The sequence below is a fragment of the Pleurodeles waltl genome, chromosome 1_1 (genome assembly GCF_031143425.1).
Source record: "Pleurodeles waltl isolate 20211129_DDA chromosome 1_1, aPleWal1.hap1.20221129, whole genome shotgun sequence".
Taxonomy (NCBI): Eukaryota; Metazoa; Chordata; class Amphibia; order Caudata; family Salamandridae; genus Pleurodeles; species Pleurodeles waltl.
This window is the reverse complement of record NC_090436.1, coordinates 408,706,435-408,728,118: the sequence shown is the minus strand read 5'-3', so window position 1 is coordinate 408,728,118 and position 21,684 is coordinate 408,706,435. Positions and strand designations below refer to the sequence as shown.

Genomic DNA, 21,684 nt, shown 5'->3' with positions numbered 1-21,684 from the left:
TTGCTCAGTAGCCCCTTTCTCCGCTTGCTCCAGAAAGCCCGTAGTCTGACGCTGTTGTGGCGTGGCCTGCCCTCTGCATCCTCCACCCACACCTCTAAGGTCTCTGATAATGAAGAGACTTCCACATCTTCTTGCGCTGGAAGGCCACTTTGGTCCAGAGTTCCCCAAATGGAGCCCTCTGCCACTCGGACCTTGTCAGTCACCTTACAGAGATCAGTGCGCAGGAGGATGACTTCCAGGGCCACTGTTTCAATGTTATTTTCTAAAGCAGTTCTAGTGCCCTGGATGGCCACCAGAAAGACCACTATTGAGGGCTCCCCAACTGTGGTGTCGATATCTTAGCCCCCCCCCCCCCCCCCGCCCGTGGTATGGCACTGAGAAGATTATGCCAGGGTCATATAGTGCCTTCCTGGTGTTCCCCTGTGAGGGTCCAGGCTGGCGATTCTTCCCCATTATGGGGCCTCGATTAAGGGCCCCCCCAGTGAAGGTCACCTACCCGACTGGGATAAAGATAAGTTCAGTTTAAGTGGGTCAACACCTCCGAAGGTGAGTTCTTACAGTCCATCCCTCTTCAGCCCCCTTATCAGTGACCTGGACTGGTTCCCCCGCTGGGGGCATGGTACCAATTCAGATCCCCAAATAGAAAGGGGGCCCTACTGATTGATCAGGAGCTCAATGCGCTTTGGAAGTTCTTAATAGTCCAGGGGGCTCAGGGCTGTACACAGCATCCCCATCACCAGCAGGCACGCCCCGTTCCTCCTACCATGCCACTCAGCCCAACCAGCGTCCCCCACGTCCGTGGGGCCCAATAAGGACCCCCGTGAGGGTCCTGGGGCTGTTCAAAATTGGTCTAGGTCATATGCCACAGATATTTTAAGATTACATTCAGGGCTCTGCTCAGTGAAGACTGCCAGTGGGTGGTTGGCTGTGCCCTCATTGTGCTGTTTACCGTTGCAGGCCAACGACTAGTCGCGAGCCAAAGCAGGCCCAATTCAAGTCCCTCTTGTTGTCACCATGGTCCAATGGAGCCTACAACCACTTCCTTCCTAATAGGCGGGGGGGGGGAAGAGGTGTGGGGGTTGGAGAGGTTAAATTAGAGTAGGGGCCTATATACTCAACCAGGCTGGCACCTAAAAACAAGGCTTGCGTCCTGTCTGTGCCTCAGTCTTGCATTTCAGGCTGTGCCCAGCGGGAGCACCTCTCAACGCTGCATCACCTGGTGATATTCTCTGAGCCTCAAGACCAGCCCACCTTCACCGCGGCCTCCTAGTTGATGGGCAACCCCTCAGCCACCTTGAGTTGGTGGAGGGAACTGGAAGGGGGGGGGGAGAAGGAGATGGAGGAAAGAGCATCCACATCCAGGGCCAGGCAGCCGCCACACACCAGGCCAGTCCTGGGCTCTTCCTCACTGCCTTGCAGGAGAGCTCCTGGGCCCCGAGAGAGACAGTCAGCAGGCGCAGGGGTCAATATTCATAAATCCCCTGACAGGTCCATGGCTAAAGTGTTGCAAGTGCAGCAGGATATTGGCGGATTACGACAGGGTTATCGAGAGCCTCCTAGGTGGGCATCCCGACGGCCATCTTGCATAACCACGCCCCCATCAACTTGCTCGTTAATGTCTTAGAATTAATTCTTTAGTTCCTCTTGTTCCAATCTTATGACAATTAATTTTTTTTATTGTTGCAATTTCTCTATCAAGATTAAGAACATTTGATAGTTCTTCAATAATAAAAATAATCAAATCGAGCTAACATTTGTTTAGTATGGAATACCACTTCTCCATGAACTTATTACTCTTGCAGAAAGATGGTTTCTAATGGCTTGCTGTACCCATTTTGCTCTGTGGGACTTGTAGGAAAGTGCCACTGTTGGCATGCTTACCCCCCCCCCCTACTTTCTGCCTAGTGTTGATGCCAGCTCTGAAAGTGGGCTGCTAACCAGGTCCTAGCCCCAGTGTCCTTTCACTAAAACTGTACCTTTGTTTCCACAATTGGCACAGCCCTGGCACACAGTTAAGTTCCTTGTAAAAGGTACCCATGATACCAAGGACCCTGTGGCCAGGGAAGGTCTTTAAGGGCTTCTGCCACTCTAGGGGACCCCTGACCCAGCACATGCACACTGCCTGGCAGCTTGTGTGTGCTGGTGGGGAGAAAAAGACAGTGACATGGCACCCCTCCCAGGGTGCCATGCCCACAAACCACTGTCTTTGGCATAGGTAAGTCATCCCTCTAACGGGCCTTTTCAGCCCTAAGGCAGGGTGCACTGTACCACAGATGAGGGAATAGCTGCCTGAGCAATATGCCCCTACAGTGTCTAAGTCCATTCTTAGACATTGTAAGTGCAATGTAGTCATATTGAGTATATGGGTTGGGAGTTTGTCACTACTAACTCCACAGCACCATAATGGCTTCACTGAATACTGGGAAGTTTGGTATCAAACATCTCAGCAAAAAAAAAAAAAAAAAAAAAAAAAAAAAAAAAAAACTGATGCCAGTGTGCGATATATTGAAAAATGCACACAGAGGGCATCTTAGAGATGCCCCCTGTATGTTAGCCAAACTGATAGTGTAGGACAGACCGGTCTGTGCCAGCCTGCCACTTTCAGACAAGTTTCTGACCACATGGGGTGAGTGCCTTTGTGTACTCTGTGGTGAGAAACAAAGCCTGTCCTGGGTGGAGGTGCTTCACACCTCCCCCTGCAGGAACTGGAACACCTGGTGGTGAGCCATAAAGGCTCAAGCCTCGGGTTACAGTGCCCCAGGGCACTCCAGCTAGTGGAGATGCCCGCCACCTGGACAAAGCCTCACCTTTGGTGGCAAGTCCGGCGGGAAAATTAGGGAAAACAGGGAGGAGTGACACTCCAGCCAGGACCACCCCTGCAGAATCCTCAGTCTTGGTTTGGAGGACAGGGATCAATAGGGATAGGAATGTGCCCCCCTACCCAAAGGGAGTGGGCACAAGGAGGGTGAAGCAATTGGCTAATGCCCTCGGACCCCTAAAATGCCCCTAAATCTAGGATTTAAAGGCCTCCCTGAAACCAGCTCCCCAAATTCCTGTCAACATACAAGAAGGACTGCTAAGCTGAAACCCCCAGCAGAGAAGAAGGAAGACGACAACTGCTTTGGCCCCAGCCCTACTGGCCTGTCTCCTGCTTCAAAGGACCTGCAAAAAGACCAGCGACGCGTCCAGCAGGCCCAGTGACCTCTGCCAACTCCAGAGGACTGCCCTGCACCCAAAAGGACCAAGAACTCCAGAGGACAGCGGCTCTGTCTAAAGACACCTACAACCAAGGACTCCAACCTTACTCCGGATACTTGAGTCTTGACCCCTGTGCACCAGACGCCCACTGCCAGGGTCTAGGTGGTCCACCAACAAGAGAGGGTCCCCAGGCAATTGCAAGCAAATGCCCACCCTGGGTTGACCTCTCCACTCCTCCACGACAGCGCCTGCAAAGGGAATCCCGAGGACCCCCCTGACTGCGAAGCTCTGGACGAAGATATCCGACGCCTAACACACTGCACCCTTAGCCCCCAGGCCTTGGAGAAGCCGACCCCCGGTGCCTCAACGTTCAGCAGGCAGCCCTCCTCCCTGTCCAACCGGTGGTGTGCCCGAGACACCCCTCTGGACCTCACCTGCAGCCTCAGAGTGACCCCAGAGATCTCCACATAGAGGAGCATTAGAAACCAGACTTCCTCCTTGCACCCTGCAACCAACCGTCCCTGTGCCGCTGAGGGTGTATGTTTGGTGCCTACTTGTGGCCCCTCCAGTGCTCTCCTAAACCCCCCGGTCTGCCCTCCGAGTCACAGGTACTTAACTGCTGGCTGTAGGAGGCTGGCCTGGCTTGTAGTGGGTACCAAGGGGTACTTACACTCTGTACCAGGTCCAGTTATCCCTTATTAGTGTAGAAGAGGTGTTTCTAGCAGCTTAGGCTGATAGAAGGTAGCTATAGCAGAGCAGCTTAGGCTGAACTAGGAGACATGCAAAGCTCCTACTGTACCACTGGTGTCATATGCACAATATCATAAGAAAACACAATACAAAGATATACTAAAAATAAAGGTTCTTTATTTTTATGACAATATGCCAAAAGTATCTCAGTGAGTACCCTCAGTATGAGGATGCCAAATATACACAAGATATATGTACACAATATCAAAAATATGTAGCAATAGCAAAAGGAAGTAATGCAAGCAATGTAGAATTACAGTAGCAATAGGAGCACACAGGTATAGGGGCAACACAAACCATATACTCCAAAAGTGGAATGGGAACCACGAATGGATGTCGCCACTTGGATGAGGAGACAGAGGGGGCGCCCAGCAAGTCAGGGAGCCCTCACAGAAGCAGGCAGCACCCGCAGAAGTACCAGAACAGGCACTTGGAAGAGGAGTGAACCGGAGCTCACCCGAAGACACAAAAGGGAGTCCCACGACGCCGGAGGACAACTCAGGAGGTTGTGCACTGCAGGTTAGAGTGTCGGGACGCAGACTTGGCTTGCACGAAGGAAATCCTGGAAGAGTGCACAGGAGCCGGAGCAGCTGCAAATCACGCAGTACCCAGCAATGCAGTCTAGCGTGGGAAGGCAAGGACTTACCTCCACCAAACTTGTACTGAAGAGTCACTGGACTGTGGGAGTCACTTGGACAGAGTTGCTGAGTTCCAGGGACCACGCTGATCGTGCTGAGAGGGGACCCAGAGGACCGGTAATGCAGTCTTTTGTTGCCTGCGGTTGCAGGGGGAGGATTCCACGGGAGATTTCTTCAGAGCTCCTGGTGCAAGAAGGAGGCAGGCTACCCTCAGAGCATGCACCACCAGGAAACAGGCGAGAAGGTTGCAGTAGTCGTCTTTGCTACTTTGTTGCGGTTTTGCAGGCGTCCAGAGCAGTCAGCGGTCGATCCTTTGGCAGAAGGTGAAGAGAGAGATGCAGAGGAACTCTGATGAGCTCTTGCATTTGTTATCTAAAAAATTCCCCAAAGCAGAGACCCAAAATAGCCCGAAAAGGAGGTTTGGCTACCTAGGAAGGAGGATAGGCTAGCAACACAGGTAAGAGCCTATCAGAAGGAGTCTCTGACGTCACCTGCTGGCACTGGCCACTCAGAGCAGTCCAGTGTGCCAGCAGCACCTCTGTTCCCAAGATGGCAGAGGTCTGGAGCACACTGGAGGACCTCTGGGCACCTCCCCTGGGAGGTGCGCAGAGGTCAGGAGCACACTGGAGGACCTCTGGGCACCTCCCCTGGGAGGTGCAGGTCAGGGGAGTGGTCACTCCCCTTTCCTTTGTCCAGTTTCACGCCAGAGCAGGGTTGGGGGATCCCTGAACCGGTGTAGACTGGCTTATGCAGAGATGGGCACCATCTGTGCCCATCAAAGCATTTCCAGAGGCTGGGGGAGGCTACTCCTCCCCAGCCCTGACACCTTTTTCCAAAGGGAGAGGGTGTAACACCCTCTCTCTGAGGAAGTCCTTTGTTCTGCCTTCCTGGGCCAAGCCTGGCTGGACCCCAGGAGGGCAGAAACCTGTCTGAGGGGTTGGCAGTAGCAGCAGCTGCAGTGAAACCCCGGGAAAGGTAGTTTGGCAGTACCCGGGTCTGTGCTAGAGACTCGGGGGATCATGGAATTGTCTCCCCAATGCCAGAATGGTGACAATTCCATGATCTTAGACATGTTACATGGCCATGTTCGGAGTTACCATTGTGACGCTATACATAGGTAGTGATGCACGCGTGTAATGGTGTCCCCACACTCTCAAAGTCCGGGGAATTTGCCCTGAATGATGTGGGGGCACCTTGGCTAGTGCAAGGGTGCCCACACACTAATTAACTTAGCACCCAACCTTTGCCAGGTAAAGGTTAGACATATAGTTGACTTATAAGTTACTTAAGTGCAGTGGTAAATGGCTGTGAAATAACGTGGACGTTATTTCACTCAGGCTGCTGTGGCAGGCCTGTGTAAGAATTGTCAGAACTCCCTATGGGTGGCAAAAGAAATGCTGCAGCCCATAGGGATCTCCTGGAACCCCAACACCCTGGGTACCTCAGTACCATATACTAGGGAATTATAAGGGTGTTCCAGTATGCCAATGTGAATTGGTGAAATTGGTCACTAGCCTGTTAGTGACAATTTAGAAAGCAGAGAGCGCATAACCACTGAGGTTCTGGTTAGCAGAGCCTCAGTGAGACAGTCTTCACACAGGGAACACCTAAAGGGCACACTTATGAGCACTGGGGCCCTGGCTGGCAGGGTCCCAGTGACACATACACTAAAACAACATATATACAGTGAAATATGGGGGTAACATGCCAGGCAAGATGGTACTTTCCTACACTGGCCGACCTGATTACGAGTGCCCCCTATCTCCTTAAGAGCCCACGTTAAATTTGCTCAACTTTGACCTCTGCACCCGGCCGGCCCAGTGTTGCTGGTGGTGGGTGTTTGGTGTTAACTTGAACCCCAACCGGTGGACTTCCTAAAACCTGGAGAGTGAAACTATAATTGTTGTACTTACCTGTAAAACGATCTAACATTTCTTCCCCCCAGGAACTGTTTCAGAAAATTGCAGTGTCAGTTTTATAAACTGTATTACTTACCAATTTCAAACAAAGTACTGTTGATACCTGTGTGAAATACGAATCTTTCGAAGTACTTACCTGCAACTTGAATCTTATGGTTCTAAAAATAAAGAAAATATATTTTTGCAACATAAAAGTCATTGGTATGGAGTTAAGTCATTGAGTGTGCCTCTTCTATTGATCGTGTGTGCAAATGCTTTGCACTACCCTCTGATAAGCCTAACTGCTCGACCACACTACTACAAAAGAGAGCATTAGTATTATCTACTTTAGCCTCTGTTAATCCTCTGGGGAACCCCTGGACTCTGTGCACACTATATCTCACTTTGATATAGTATCTGCAGAGCCAGCTTCCTACAATACTGTATAGACATCACAGCATGTACAAACTGGTTGATTTATCTGCACATTAAATCTTCTAGTTGTCTGCTGTGCCTTCTTGATTAGTCCGATTATTAATCCGTATTTTTCCAGTGCTTCATCCTATGTGTATGCTAGAGTACTCCCCCCTATTTTCTGTCAAGTGGGCTATTTCATCAAAAAACATAGTAATCAGTGGGTGCACAGGAGAACAAAAAGATGGGTAAGTTGTGGAAGAAAATATGAACTGTTCCTGTACTGCACTCCAATTACTAGATTAATGTAAACTAGTGCTTAATCTGTTTTGGTGGGAAAACCATGGTGCATACTTCATGCCGGTATACATAGAAAATGTCCAAACACAGCTAAGCTCAATTATGGGAATAGTCCCATGGTGCATGCTGAAAAAGAGGGAGAGGCACTGAGAGTGGGAGATTGTTTAAATATCTAGCTTTGGGGGCCTGATTACGACCTTGGCGGATGGAATACTCAGTCATAAATGTGACAGATATCCGGTCCGCCGTATTACAAGTTCCATTATATTCTATGGAACTTGTAAAACGGCGGGTGGGATATCTATCACGTTTGCGACGGATTATCCCATCCGCCAAGGTCGTAATCAGGCCCTAGGTATTTGAAATGAGACTATCACCATTTAACATTGAGTCACAGGTACATCCAAGGTCAGCATCCCAGTTAGGCCATTAATCCAATACAAGCTGCACGGCCCTAATGATTTTCATGAGCTGGCATATATCCCATCTGTCTTACACACCTGAAGGGATTGGCATACCTCCAAATTTCGCACAACATATACAATTGTTTGGCCTTCATGGTACCGGACACTGTTTCAGTGGGGTCCAATGCCTTACTTCCTTGTTTAAGTGATGGTAAGAAGATGGGCCATTAGAAAGGATCACTGCTACGACCACGGAGAGTGCTGCAACATGTCTAAATTAGCTGTCTAGCTTAGCTTGTGAGGAGGTATTCAATTCAAGTGGTGGAACAGTCTAATCAAATGAAGGTCCATGTGGACTGACACATTAAATATGCAATTATGTATTTAAAATGTAGTTAAGGGAGGAACAGGTTTCAAGACAACCTAAAGGAACAGGAGAGAAATACAGGGCATACTCCGGAGAGGCTGGAGAACAATACCAATTGCCCTTGATCAGATGAGGGAGACACCAGGTAAACCATTGGAGAGATTAGCACAGTTTCTGGTAGAAGAGCACTCTGAATGGAGTGGGCAGGAAGTAACTAATATACATAATATCAAGTACAGTTGATAGCCTCAAACAAATATAAACCTAAGAAATGTTTCCTTTTTAGACCTATAACATTCCCGATTATAATTTAATATGACATTAACAAATCTTTACCACAACTTTTATAATCGTAAGCATCTTATCAGATGTACTTTTGAAGCATAACCATCATGTAGCAATGTCTATATATCACCTTCATTTCACCTTCTTCTACCACGAGCTGCCAGTTAGCATCACCACCCACATCTTGAAGAGAGTATGTCATGTGGTTTTGTACCATTTCCTCCACCTTAAAGAACACAAGAAAAAAAAAAGGGAAATCATGAAGATGACATCCCAATGCAACTGAATTTTGTGTTAAAGTACAAGAATTCCCAAACAGAGAAGTACTTTGCACACAATATATCAAGTTAGATAAACATTTATCTGTAAATAGAAACAAATCAATAACTGAAAGTTGCCTTTTTTGCCTCAATGTAAGATGTTTGAATACATTTAACAATCCATCTAGCTAACCCTTGTTTAGAGATAGGATTACCTTTATGTGGTTGTTGAAAGACAACGAAAAGTTGTTTAGTTTTCCTAAATTCTTTTGTTCTATCCACATAATACATCAGAGCTTTTTTAAGGTCAAGAGTGTGAAGGGCTCTTTCTGCGTTTGAATCTGGATGTGGGAAGACTGGAAATTCCACTGTTTGGTTTATGTGAAAAGGGGAAACAACCTTTGGCAGAAATTTTGGATTAGTTCTAAGTACGACTATGTTTGTGTACTTGGAAAAAAAGGTTCCTCAAGAGTGAATGCTTGTATTTTACCAACTCTTCGCTACTAGGAAAGCAACTTTCCAGGTTAAAAACTGAATCTCACAGAAATGCATGGGCTCAAAATGTGGGGCCATTAGTCTTGTGAGGACAATATTCAGTTTCCAAGGAGGAACTGGTGGTGTTCTAGGTGGAATAACATTTTAGTCCTTCCATGAAGGCTTTTATAACTGAGACTCTAAAGAGCGAGGTATGTTGTATAGTCTGTAAATATGCCGATATGGCAGTAAGATGAATTTTAGTAGATGAGAAAGCTAAATTTGACTTCTGTAAATGAAGTAGGTAGCATACAATATCTTGTATTGATGCTGTATTTGGGTCAGTATTTTTAGATTGACAATAATAAACAAATTGTTTCCATTTGTTAGCATAGTATTGTCTAGTTGTAAGCTTGCGTGCTTGTTTGAGAACTTGCATGCATTCTAATGGAAGTTGCAGGTATCCAAATTCTAGGACTTCAGGAGCCAAATCGCTAAGTTGAGAGCACTGGAATTTGGATGTCTGATTTGTCCTTTGTTTTGTTAACAAATCCGGTCTGTTCGGAAGTTTGTTGGGAGGTACTACTGACAGGTCTAGGAGTGTTGTGTACCAATGTTGTCGTGCCCACGTTGGGGCTATGAGTATCATGGTGAGAGAGGTCTGACGCAGTTTGTTGACCAGAAATGGAAGTAGTGGGAGAGGGGGAAAAAGCATAAGCAAATATACCTGACCAGTTGATCCATAGAGCATGGCCCTTGGACAGACGGTGTGGGTGTCTGGACGCGACGTTTTGGCAATTTTCGTATTCGCTGGTTGCGAATAGGTCTATTTCTAGTGTACCCCACTTTCGAAAGTACTGATGAAGTACCTGAGAGTGAATTTCCTATTCATGTATCTGTTGGTGTGTTCTGCTTAGGCGATCCGCTAGCTGATTGTGTTTTCCTGGGATGTATTCTGCTAGTCGATGAATGTGATTGTGAATTGTGATTGCGATAACGTGGCGGAATGTTTGAAGGGGTAGAAATCAATTCTCTGCAAGAACTACTGCTGATAATTGAAAGTACCCATTGGTCTGTGGTGATATTTTGTCATTGGGAGTGGAATTGCTGCAGTCTGCCCCCCACAGGAGGTGTGGGGTTGTGGCATGCTTAATAAGTCACTGTTTTGATGGGGTAGTGACTTGTTTTGGGGCCTGGAATTTGCCTCTGGCTTTAAAGTGTTGGCCTCTATAAGAGCCTCTAAATCCCCCTTCTCTGGTACTGCTGTTGTTGCCCTTGTTTAGACTGGGAGGAAGAAGCCTCTGTGGATTGGGACATGAATCATCCTCTAAATTGCTGCATACGAAAGGAGCCTCTGTAAGATGTTGTATATTAGGCTCCCATTGCTTTAGCAGTGTCAGAGGCCTTCCTGAGTTTTTCTATTGTGGTGTCAACCTCAGGCTCAAACATGTGTATCAAAAGGCACATTCAGTACTGCCTGCTGTATTTCTGGCTTAAATCCGTTGGAACGTAGCCATGCGTGTCTGCGTATGGTGACAGCAGTATTCACACTTCTAGCTGCTGCATCAAGGGCAGACCGTATTTGGTTATTACTTATGGCCTAACCCTCCTCAACAATTTGATTAGCTCTTTTTTGGTACTCCTTTGGCAGGTATTGTAACAGCTCCTGCATCTCGTCCCAGTGGGCTCTATCATACCTTGCTAACAAGGCTTGTGAGTTTGCAATTTGCCATTGGTTAGCTGCTTGTGTAGCTACCCTCTTGCCAGCAGCTTTGAATTTCCTACTCTGTAAGGGGGAGGGGCATCCCCTGGCAACCGACTATTGGCCCTTTTTCTAGCAGCACTCACAACCACTGAGTCTGGAGGTACTTGGTGGGTAATGTAAGCAGGATCTGTAGGTACAGGCTTATATTTTTTGTCAATGCAGGGTATTAAAACCCCAGCTTTAACCGGTCACTGAATATCTCATTTGTATGTTTTATCATGCCAGGTAGCATTGGGAGGCACTGGTATTGTGAGTGCGTGGAGGGTAAGGTATTAGAAAGGAAATCCTTTTCCACAGGTTCACCGTGCATAAGTACCCCGTGGTACACTGCTGCCCGAGAAATAACCTGCATGTATGCAGTCGTGTCTTCTGGTGGTGAATGTTTGGAAGGAGTACGGGTCATTAGCAGGTATAGGATCTGGATCATACAGATCCCAAGGATCAACCGTATCACCATGAGAATATGTTTGGGAATGAGTTGGTGAAGGCAAAGGTGGTGGGCTAGTGGGTGGTGGGGAAAAAGAAAGTTGTGGTAAATGAGGGGGAGAAGTATGCATAGGTAATAACTTCTTCTGTTTGAAAATCTTTGCTGGTGGTGGAGCAGTATCTAAATGTTCCTGAAAAGCTACTTTCTCTTAGTCTGTAGAGGAGGTGCAGTGATTATTCTGCCAGTCTCTTTATGGATATGGATACTTGATTGTCTCTCATCCATGATTTCAAGAATGGGTTGAATCTGTGTCCTCAAACACATTTAGATGGTTTGAATGATTTAGAGGACTGTTCGTCATATGATTTAGAGCTCTGCTTAAGATGGCTCAAATTCCTTGTTCTTCTGAATAAGAAAACATTTCGGCTCCAAAGAGGGCAGTTTATTTGGGCCCGAAAATGCAGCCGGTTGTTTTGGCTTCGAGGCAGGACGTTGAGGCTTCGACTCCGAATAGTTGAAACAAAGGCTTTGGGTTGGAAGTTGAGCTTTTGGTGAACTTGCTCAGCTCCGGTATCGAAGGCGGTGTGGACTTTTTCGGCACCAAACCCGAAGGTCGGTCGATGAGTATTTTCTTGCAGGTCAAACCATGGCTCTCTGACAGTGGTGCACCCAAGGCCTTCGAGGACTTTTGAGGAGTGGGTGTAGGGGCAGTCATACTCACGTGCTGACTGGCAGTGACGAGTCTATCGTCCTCCAAGTTTTTTTTCCCCCCCCCCAGAGTCGGTGTCTCGGATGGAAACTGCCATTTCCGCCTGTCTTCCTCCATGGTGTCGATAAACTCGGTACTCTTCTACACCATTTCCAGTCTCCTGGCTCTCCGGTCACGCAGGGTCACCTTGGATCGAAACGATCAACAGGCCTCACAATCCTCTTCTTGGTGATCGGGAGACAGATACAGATTACATACAAGGTGTTGGTCTGTGTATGGAAATCTTGCGTGGCAGAGGACAAAATCGAAATGTCCAATCTATCAGGCTTCGACGTAGTAGGCCGAACAGGCCCGAGATGGGCACTTGGGCCCCGAAGGGCGAAATTTGGCTTTCAACTGTACTATCGGTTCTACTATGGGTGGAAACAGGATCAAAACAATACGGATGGTTAAAGAAAGTTATCTAAGGTTTCTGAATCTTACTCTCGGGGCGAGAGGAAACACGCCCAAACCAGACAGCGGAAAGAAAATAAACAATGGAGTCGATGCCCATGCGCAGTATGACCGAGAGGAAGAGTCACTCAATCCCATGACTCCGAAAAGACTTCTTAGAAGAAAAACAACTTGTATCACTCCGAGCTCAACACAGGAATGGCAGAAGCAATGCATAGCAATAAATAGCATGTGTATCTGCTGATACACATGACATCGAACATATTTCTATATATAGATCTATATATTTTTTTTTTATTAGCTATAAGGTTTCCCTGGAGGCCATAGTGGCCCCCAGGGAAACCATACAACTAATTTAAAAAAATAAAATAATTGCCCCCACAGTGGGTCACCCGTCAGCTTGAGGCGCGCTGAAGTCACAAAGGGGCGGGTGGGGCGGAGGGAGACACAGAAGATCCTCCGTGTCTCCTAGGGTAATTTTACATATATAAAAAAAAAAATCTTACAGTACAATGCACCCGAGGATTTTTTAACCCCCTCCCTGGTGTCGGCCATTGGTCGTGACCTGCCCCAGGGAGGTAGTGTGGGCGTAGGCCAGTGGCTGACGGCCGCACTAAAGCAGTTAAAAATAAAATAAATAAAAATACAATAATAAATAAATAAAAGCGTACTCTCAAGACTACATGGAGACTGCTGCTTGAGCATTTTCAGATTAGGACCATTGTGAACCACTGCTTTTTTTAATCATCGTGCACAACTGAGCAGCTGAGCCCAACAAAGAAGATTTTTTAACAACTGAGGTTTGTGAATGAAGAGGGCAGAAGGGGTGACCCACCAATTGAGTAGAGGTGCACATCCACCAAATAAAGTCTGGAAGTACAGTTACAGCCCAGTCAAGTAGCTCCAATGATGTTGGAGCTACTACAGTCCCAGCACCACTAAAGGGTAATTCACTGAGGAGAAAGAAAAGCCTTCAAGAAGGTCATACCCAACCCTGCAGAAATGAGAGGGTCAGCCTCTGTAGGACGAGATGGGATTTCTGGACGTTGAAGCAAAAGGTCAATTTGTGTAAGATGGTCATGATGCACTGCAGAAATTCCATTGCTAGAGCACGAGAGGATCCAGCAGCTGAAATACATGGGCAAGTAAAGTTGTGACCATGATGAACACTCAAAGGGGTGTATATGCAGCAAGGAAGATCAGGAAAAGGAGCAAAAAGGCTGACATGGGGAGTGCCTCAGGGGTCTTTTACAAGTCCCACGCTATTTGTGTAACATATATAGCTCTCTGATCGCATATCTGGTGGAGACCTTTGGTATCAGTCATCTCATATCCAGAGGATACCCAGCTTTTAATTGCATTTGACGGGGATTCTGCGAAGGTTAATGATGCTTTTGCATGTTCTAAGGCTGTGCTGCTTGACTGGTTGAAGGATAAATAAAACAAATTCCTGTTTGGGCAGAATCCCCTCCAAGGTTGGGAGGGAGCCTGGTCTATTAACGTTTCCTGGGCACCTCAGGACCATCACAGATGAAGTCAGAATTAAAAAGGAACTGAAAACTTTCTTATTTCAAAAGTTAACTGGTGGTAGGACACGCGGTTCTCTGCTTCTCATTCTCCAGCTCCTAAGCGCCAGAGTGCTGGGATACTCTGTTCTGTAGCGGTCTGCTATAAAAATTACGTTTTCATTCATTCAAATGTAAACATGCTTTTACCATTCAGGTACACCACTGAATTTTGTGCATTGAAGGCCACAAGAACCTGACCCAAGAACATCATATTGAACTCGTCCTGCACAACATAAATTTCAGCCTCGTGTCCATAATGGGCCAGACCTCTCCATCCCTTTTTGGGAACCATATAGTAGAGTCACTCTTCTACAGTGGAACCACTTTTATGGGCAATAAGCAAGGAACATCTGCATTCAAAAGTGAAGCATGTACAGAAAGCAAATTCTTGCTGAAGGTGGATAGTATGGAGACGTGGAAGGGAAGGGCAAAATCTTTGACGATAAGCTAGAGCACTCCACAAGCCAATGTGATCATCTTTCAACTGGTCAGAAATCAGAAACTTCCTCCTACTGATGGCAGAGTGAGGGTGAATCAAAAAGGTTTGTAGCGACATATTCAGCAGAAAATACAGGAGACTGAAGCTGATGCAGCCCCTCAGGTGCACTCCACCCCTGATAGGACAGGCTGAAATGTTGTGGGGTCTGGAGCAGCAACGAAGGTTGAAGATGCCCAGAGGGTTGGCCCCTGGAAAAGCCCTAGAAGAGACAATACTTGGTGAAAAGGGATGCTAGGCTCAGATATGGTGCAGTTGTGTGGCTACTCTTGAGTTACAAACAATGCCCAGTAAGGCCACACCAATATCTTCTCAAAAAGGCCATGGAAAGCATCTAAGTGTACCTATGAAGACAGACTACGGTAACCATGTATCAGGCCATTGGGTCAGCTGAATTCTGGACACATTTAAGAACTTGTTTGAAAGGATCTAAACAGTTGCCAAATTTTCACAAGGTGTAGACAAATTTGAAGGAGGCATGTGGCATAGGCAGTCCGCAGGGATAAACTGCCTGAATAGAAAACATTTTGGCCCACAGAGTCAAGTTGTTAGGAGCAGTGGGGAACAACTGGGGTTAGCTTTGCTGATGATACCCAAAACACCAAGGTTTCTGGAGAAGGCAGCATCAATAAGAATTTAGGAAAGTAATGCTACGGCCTACAATGCAGAGCGATGCATTATGTACTGCTGAGCCTCAAAGTTCTCCTAGCACGCCATTACAGGTTCCAGCAATGCTTCATTTAACTAAAAAAAAAGTTTCTGGGATCACAAAAGACAGCTGCAGGAGTTCTATCAAGGTACTGCACTTCAGCTCCGCAATTAGTAAAAGCCAGTCAAGCTCCCTTCAGTACCACCAAATGAATGAATAGACTTCTGCTGAAGGATGGACCGATGAATAAAGGACATTACACTCTGAGAATGTACCAACTAGCATTTTTGAAGTATACGCAGGGTTTAGCATCCCCATTCTAAGGAGGGATGAGTGTCAGTTTCCAAAAACATTGGAGTTAGCCTTTGTGAGCAGAAAAAAAGTATTCATAAATTGCAGAGGACAGAATCTTTGAGGGCATGGAGCATCTGATCGGAGCTGCCACAATCTCCACTGAACCAGCAGGAGCAAGCCCACCCACTTAGGGACTGGGTCACATGGATGCAGGATAGTCCTAAAGATATACTGAATGACCCTGCAGAGAGACAACAACTTGGAAAAGATAGGCAGATGGAAACAGAAACTGTAGTTTAAAATTTTGGAGAACCAGGATGGCTACAAAGAGGACAAGAAAGAGGCAAGCACTCAGTAACACCACTACCAAAACTTCAAACCGAGCCTGCCAAGGAATCACTTCCTCAAGGAAGAAGAGGACCCAGTTTTTAGTGCTTCTTTCAAGAAACCATTTTGGTTCCTGTCAGGAGACTTACCTGGGGGGTGGGGAGGGCCGGGGAGGTGAAAAGGGCTGTTTAGGAGCTTCCAGAGGGCATAAGCCCTATGAGAAGGCATATGAAATAGTGCAAGTGAACAAATGCAAGGGAATCAGTAAACACTGAAGAATAGCTCTGAACTCATATCAGTACGGTGAGGAAAACAGAAAATTATACCAGCGCACACGACCCCAGCTTACATAAGCCAATGTAATTACACCTTGAGCGGATGCATCAGGCTCTATCTGGCAGCACTGGAGAGCTACTGCAATACAGGGATCAAAATTAAAACAGCAGCTACTTACAAACAACTGCAAAGGCAGGCTCCAGGTGGGCTATCAGAGACTACTAATGAAACACATGTCACCCAAAAAACATACCAACAGAGTTTCCAAATACTTTGCCCTTGTCGAAGTGGAAACGGCCCCATATGCGACCGACAGGATGGCCCTTACACGAGAACAACTGCTTGTCACCCTGAGAGACTTTAAAAAAGGAACCATAAGAAGAGTTGAAGGAGGACATTACTTCTTCCCTGGAAACGCTGCAAGCAGATCAACCATAAACTTTCCACGCTGCGGCAAGATGTGGACTCTGTGGGCACTAGGATTCTGGACGTAGAGGCGAAGATTGAGGAGCTGGAAGTCGGTTCCAGCAAATTAACTGCAATAACGCAATCTCTCATTCAGCAACTTCAGACTGCCATACTTAAGAAGACATGGAAAACAGGACACGGCATGACAAAATCAGAATACGAAATTTGGCAGAGGAGGAGGAAGGGTCTCTTCAAATCCTTCGTAATGGGCCTGTTCCAGAAGATAATTTGTGAGACACACCTGAAGATAAAAACAGTTCAAGGGAGAATCATGTGTCCTTTTCCAAGATATAGCTCCAGTCACGCTAGCTCAGAGACAACAATTTAAGCCAATAACAGACAAATTAAGGACAGACCATGTCCTGTATCGATGGACCTTCCCCTTTGGCCTGGCCTCCGAGTTACACAACAAGGCAGATCACGTTACTGACCTACTTTAGGCAATGATGCTGCTTGGCATCCCGCACTCAGAGGAGAATGGTGAGGGGGGGGGGGGGGAGGGACTCCAGAGACTAATTCGGAAGAAGCACCTAGGTCCTCAAGATCCAGGAAATGGTTAACTCGGAAAAACACCAGAGCATACAAAAAACACCGATAGGGGATTGGGAGCCTGGGTCTTCTACCAGCAGGCTCTCAACAGCACAGCATAATCTGTATGAACTGAGGCTCTCCTTAAGGGTTAACAGTAGACCCCCCCCCCCCCCACCCCCCTCCCCTCCGAGAACAGAGTTCTTGCTGGACTGGAAGGCAGAGCACGCTGGACCGACTAAGGAGAAGCATGTTCAGCTGTGCCTCTTTCACAACAGTTCCATTTACTGAACATGTAACTCATCTCACTTACCCCTATTGTTGATCCCAACAGTGCAAGAACACATAGCGACATAAGCGGAATTAAGCCGTAGCTCAAGCTGTTGCTAGCACTAGCATTAAGGTTTCAAAGTTTTGGACAAGTTGTTCCTACATGGTTTAATGTTTATTGTTCACAATGGTTTGGGAGACCCAAGATGGTTAGGAAGAAGTATGAAACATATGACAGTGAGGAGAGAGAGAGAATGAGTCTCATGTTTATTTTTTGCTCTGTGAGGAAGGGGTCCGAGGGGAGAGAGGAGCGACCACTGGTCTGCTCCTTTAATACTACAGATAATAATATATTCCTGAAATTACTATGGTAGCGACACTAAATACATGAAACATTAAAAGGGCTCAATTCACCAGCGAATCACCATGAAATGTGGAAATATTTAACAGCCCAACACTAGGATGTGATAGCGTTGCAGGAGACCTACCTTATACGGGGGAGGATCATAGATTCAAACAAACAATACCCACAAATTCTTAACCTGTTCTGTGCCCAGGACGTAATGGTTAGGTCCTGAGGCACAGTGCTGCTGTGCCCAGGACGTAACCATTACGTCCTAGTCACAGAGCCCAGAGGGAGCGCTAGCGCTCCCTCTGTGGGGTTCCCCCTCCCACCCCCCCCAAGTCAGGGATGGATGGGGAAGCCCTTCCCCTTCCCCTTCCCCCCCTGACCCCCCACCCCCCCTGTGAAGTTAGCGCGTGCTGATTAGTCACAGGGTCTCCCCCATCTCGCTGGAAGCTCTGCTTCCAGCACGATTGAAAGATAAATGCAAAGCATTTCTCTTTCAATCCCATGGGGGAGGCCCGGAGGGGATTCAAAGGGAAGGAAATGTATTTCCTTCCCTTTGAAGTCTCTCCCAGGGTTTCAAAAGCAGGATTGCTTGCAATCCGGCTTTTGAAACCCCACTAGACACCAGGGATTTTTATTTTTTTCTCTGAAACGGACAAAAGGGAGCGACCCCTTGGGCAAGGGTCGCTCCCAGGGGGGGCATTTTTTTGGGAAGGCCTTTTCTGCCCCCCCTGGGGGCAGAAACCTCTAGGCACCAGGGATCTTTTTTTTTTTCTTTTTGTTATGTTTTCTTTTTCTTTTAGGTGGGGAGCGACCCCTTAGGCAAAGGTCGCTCCCCTGGGGGGCAAATTATATTTTAGGCCATTTCCGCCCCCCTGGGGGGTAGATCAGCCTATTTTGATTAGGCTGATCTGCCCCAAAGGGGGGCAGAAACCACTAGGCACCAGGGATTTTTTTTGTTTTTTTTGTTTTACAGATGGGGAGCGACCCCTTGGACAAGGGTCGCTCCCCTGGAGGGGCAAATTGTATTTAGGCCATTTCTGCCCGCTTTGGGAGCAGATCGGCCGATTTTAGGTTAATCTGCCCCCAAGGGGGCCGAAACCACTAGGCACCGGGGATTTGTTTTTTGGCGCCAATGTCACGCAGGGGAGCGACCCCGTAGGCAAGGGTCGCTCCCATGGGTGACGGTTGGGGGGGCAAATTTTAGGCCATTTCTGCCCCGGGGGGGGGGGGGGGGGGGGGCAGAAACCTTTAGGCGCCAGGGCAAATTTTTTGTGTGTGTTTTTTTTTTTTTTTTTTTTTAGAGATGGGTAGTGACCCATCAGGCAAGGGTCGCTGCCCTGGGGGGCAAATTGTACTTAGACCATATCTGCCCCCAATTGGGCGATTTTAGGTCAATCTGCCCCCAAGGCACTAGGCACCAGGGACTTGTTTTTTGGCACCAATGTCGCGCAGGGGGAGCGACCCCGTAGGCAAGGGTTGCTCCCGGGCAGGGGGATTTGAGGGGGGTTTGGGGGTCAAATTTATTTTAGGGCATTTCTGCCCCCCCCTGGAGCCGGCTGAGCTAGAGGCCAAAATCCACAGGTAGGCACTTTGCAAAAAAACACCTCTGTTTTCTGTGAAAAAATAGTTTGTGTCCACGTTGTGTTTTGGGCTATTTCCTTTTGTGGGCACTAGGCCTACCCACAGAAGTGAGGTACCATTTTTATCGAGAGACTTAGGGGAAAGCTGGGTGGAAGGAAATTTGTGGCTACCCTCAGACTAGGTTTTTTTTGGCCAAATTTTGATGTTTGCAAAGGATTCTGGGTAACATAACCTGGTCAGAGCCCCGCAAGTCACCCCATCTTGGATTCCCCTGGGTTTCTAGTTTTCAAAAATGCACTGGTTTGCTAGGTTTCCCCAGGTGCCGGCTGAGCTACAGGCCAAAATCCACAGGTAGGCACTGTTTTCTATGAAAAAATGTGATGTGTCCACGTTGTGTTTTGGGCCATTTACTTTCGTGGGCACTAGTCCTACCCACACAAGTGAGGTATCATTTTTATCGGGAGACTTGGGGGAACGCTGGGTGGAAGGAAATTTGTGGCTCCTCTCAGATTCCAGAACTTTCTGCCACAGAAATGTGAGCAACATGTTTTTTTTTAGCCAAACTTTGAGGTTTGCAAAGGAATCTGGGTAACAGAACCTGGTCAGAGCCCCACAAGTCACCCCATCTTGGATTCCCCTAGGTCTCTAGTTTTCAGAAATGCACAGGTTTGGTAGGTTTCCCTAGGTGCCGGCTGAGCTAGAGGCCAAAATCTACAGGTAGGCACTTTGCAAAAAACACCTCTGTTTTCTTTTAAAAAAAATGGGATGTGTCCACGTTGCGTTTTGGGGTGTTTCCTGTTGCGGGCGCTAGGCCTACCCACACAAGTGAGGTATCATTTTTATCAGGAGACTTTGGGGAACATAGATTATCAAAACAAGTGTTATTGCCCCTTGTCTTTCTCTACATTTTTTCCTTCCAAATATAGGAGAGTGAGTAAAAAAGACATCTATTTGAGAAATGCCCTGTAATTCACATGCTAGTATGGTCACCCCGGAATTCAGAGATGTGCAAATAACCACTGCTCCTCAACACCTTATCTTGTGCCCTTTTTGGAAATACAAAGGTTTTCTTGATAGCAATTTTTTACTCTTTATATTTCAGCAAATGAATTGCTGTCTACCCGATATAGAATGAAAACCCATTGCAAGGTGCAGCTCATTTATTGGCTCTGGGTACCTAGGGTTCTTGATGTACCTACAAGCCCTATATATCCCCGCAACCAGAGGAGTCCAGCAGACGTAACAGTATATTGCTTTCGATAATCTGACATTGCAGGGAAAAGTTACAGAGTAAAACGTAGAGAAAAATTGATGTTTTTTTCACCTCAATTTCAATATTTTTCTTTTTCAGTTGTTATTTTCTGTAGGAAACCCTTGTAGGATCTACACAAATGACCCCTTGCTGACTTCAGAATTTTGTCTACTTTTCAGAAATGTTTAGGTTTCTGGGATCCAGCATTGGTTTCTTGCCCATTTCTGTCACTGACTAGAAGGAGGCTGAAAGCACAAAAAATTGCAAAAATGGGGTATGTCCTAGTAAAATGCCAAAATTGTGCTGAAAAATTGGGTTTTCCGATTCAAGTCTGCCTGTTCCTGAAAGCTGGGAAGCTGCTGAGTTTAGCACTGCAAACCCTTTGTTGATGCCATTTTCAGGGGAAAAACCACAAGCCTTCTTCTGCAGCCACTTTTTCCCATTTAAAAAAAAAAAAAAACTAAATTTTCACTGTATTTTGGCTAATTTCTTGGCCTCCTTCAGGGGAACCCACAAAGTCTGGGTACCTCTAGAATCCCTAGGATGTTGGAAAAAAAAGGACGCAAATTTGGCTTGGTTAGCTTATGTGGACAAAACGTTATGAGGGCCTAAGCACGAACTGCCCCAAATAGGCAAAAAAAGTCCTGGCACAGGAGGGGGAAAAGGCCTGGCAGCGAAGGGGTTAAATCATCAGCCATGATGAAACATAATGGGGTGGCTCTCATGTGTCCCCAAGCTTTGCAATTCCAACCCACAGGTCACCACACAAAGAGGGGAGATATGTTATGTTCAAGGGGTCACTGCAAGGGCGACAAGCCGCCTTTGATTCAGTATGTGTCCCCAACACTAACCAAGACAAATTCCTCCATCTGTACATAAAGGTACTGGGGGACTTGCGGAGGGAGAGGTGTTTATGATGGGGGACTACAACCTCACGTGGCATGCAAGCAATGAAATCACACACTCCCACTGCTCACTAATGAGTAATTTCTCGCAAGCACTAAAACAAGCAATGCAATAGATAGAACTGGTGGATACTTGGAGACCACTTCACCTTAACGATAAAGACTACACATTCTTTTCGCACACTGATCACACATACTCTAGAAATGACTATTTTCACCAGTCAAGGGGTGGTCCAGGAGTTACATAAGGCAACAATTCACTCCATCACCCTTTTGGATCATGCCCCAGTCAAGGTCACATCAGATTGAGGACATACTCTGCACCATCAGGAAATATTTTTCGCTTATCAACCCCTAAAACACTAACTTGAGCATA

The 21,684-nt window shown here is 46.9% G+C and overlaps 1 protein-coding gene across 1 annotated transcript in view; it reads right to left on the bottom strand.

Moving 5' to 3' along the window:
- Positions 1-21,684, bottom strand: part of CERT1 (ceramide transporter 1) — a 592,287-nt gene that overhangs the window by 204,398 nt on the left and 366,205 nt on the right. Inside the window, exon 11 of the mRNA XM_069223744.1 lies at positions 8,385-8,480. Coding sequence (XP_069079845.1) covers positions 8,385-8,480 — 96 coding nt within the window. The remainder of the gene's footprint in view (positions 1-8,384; positions 8,481-21,684) is intronic.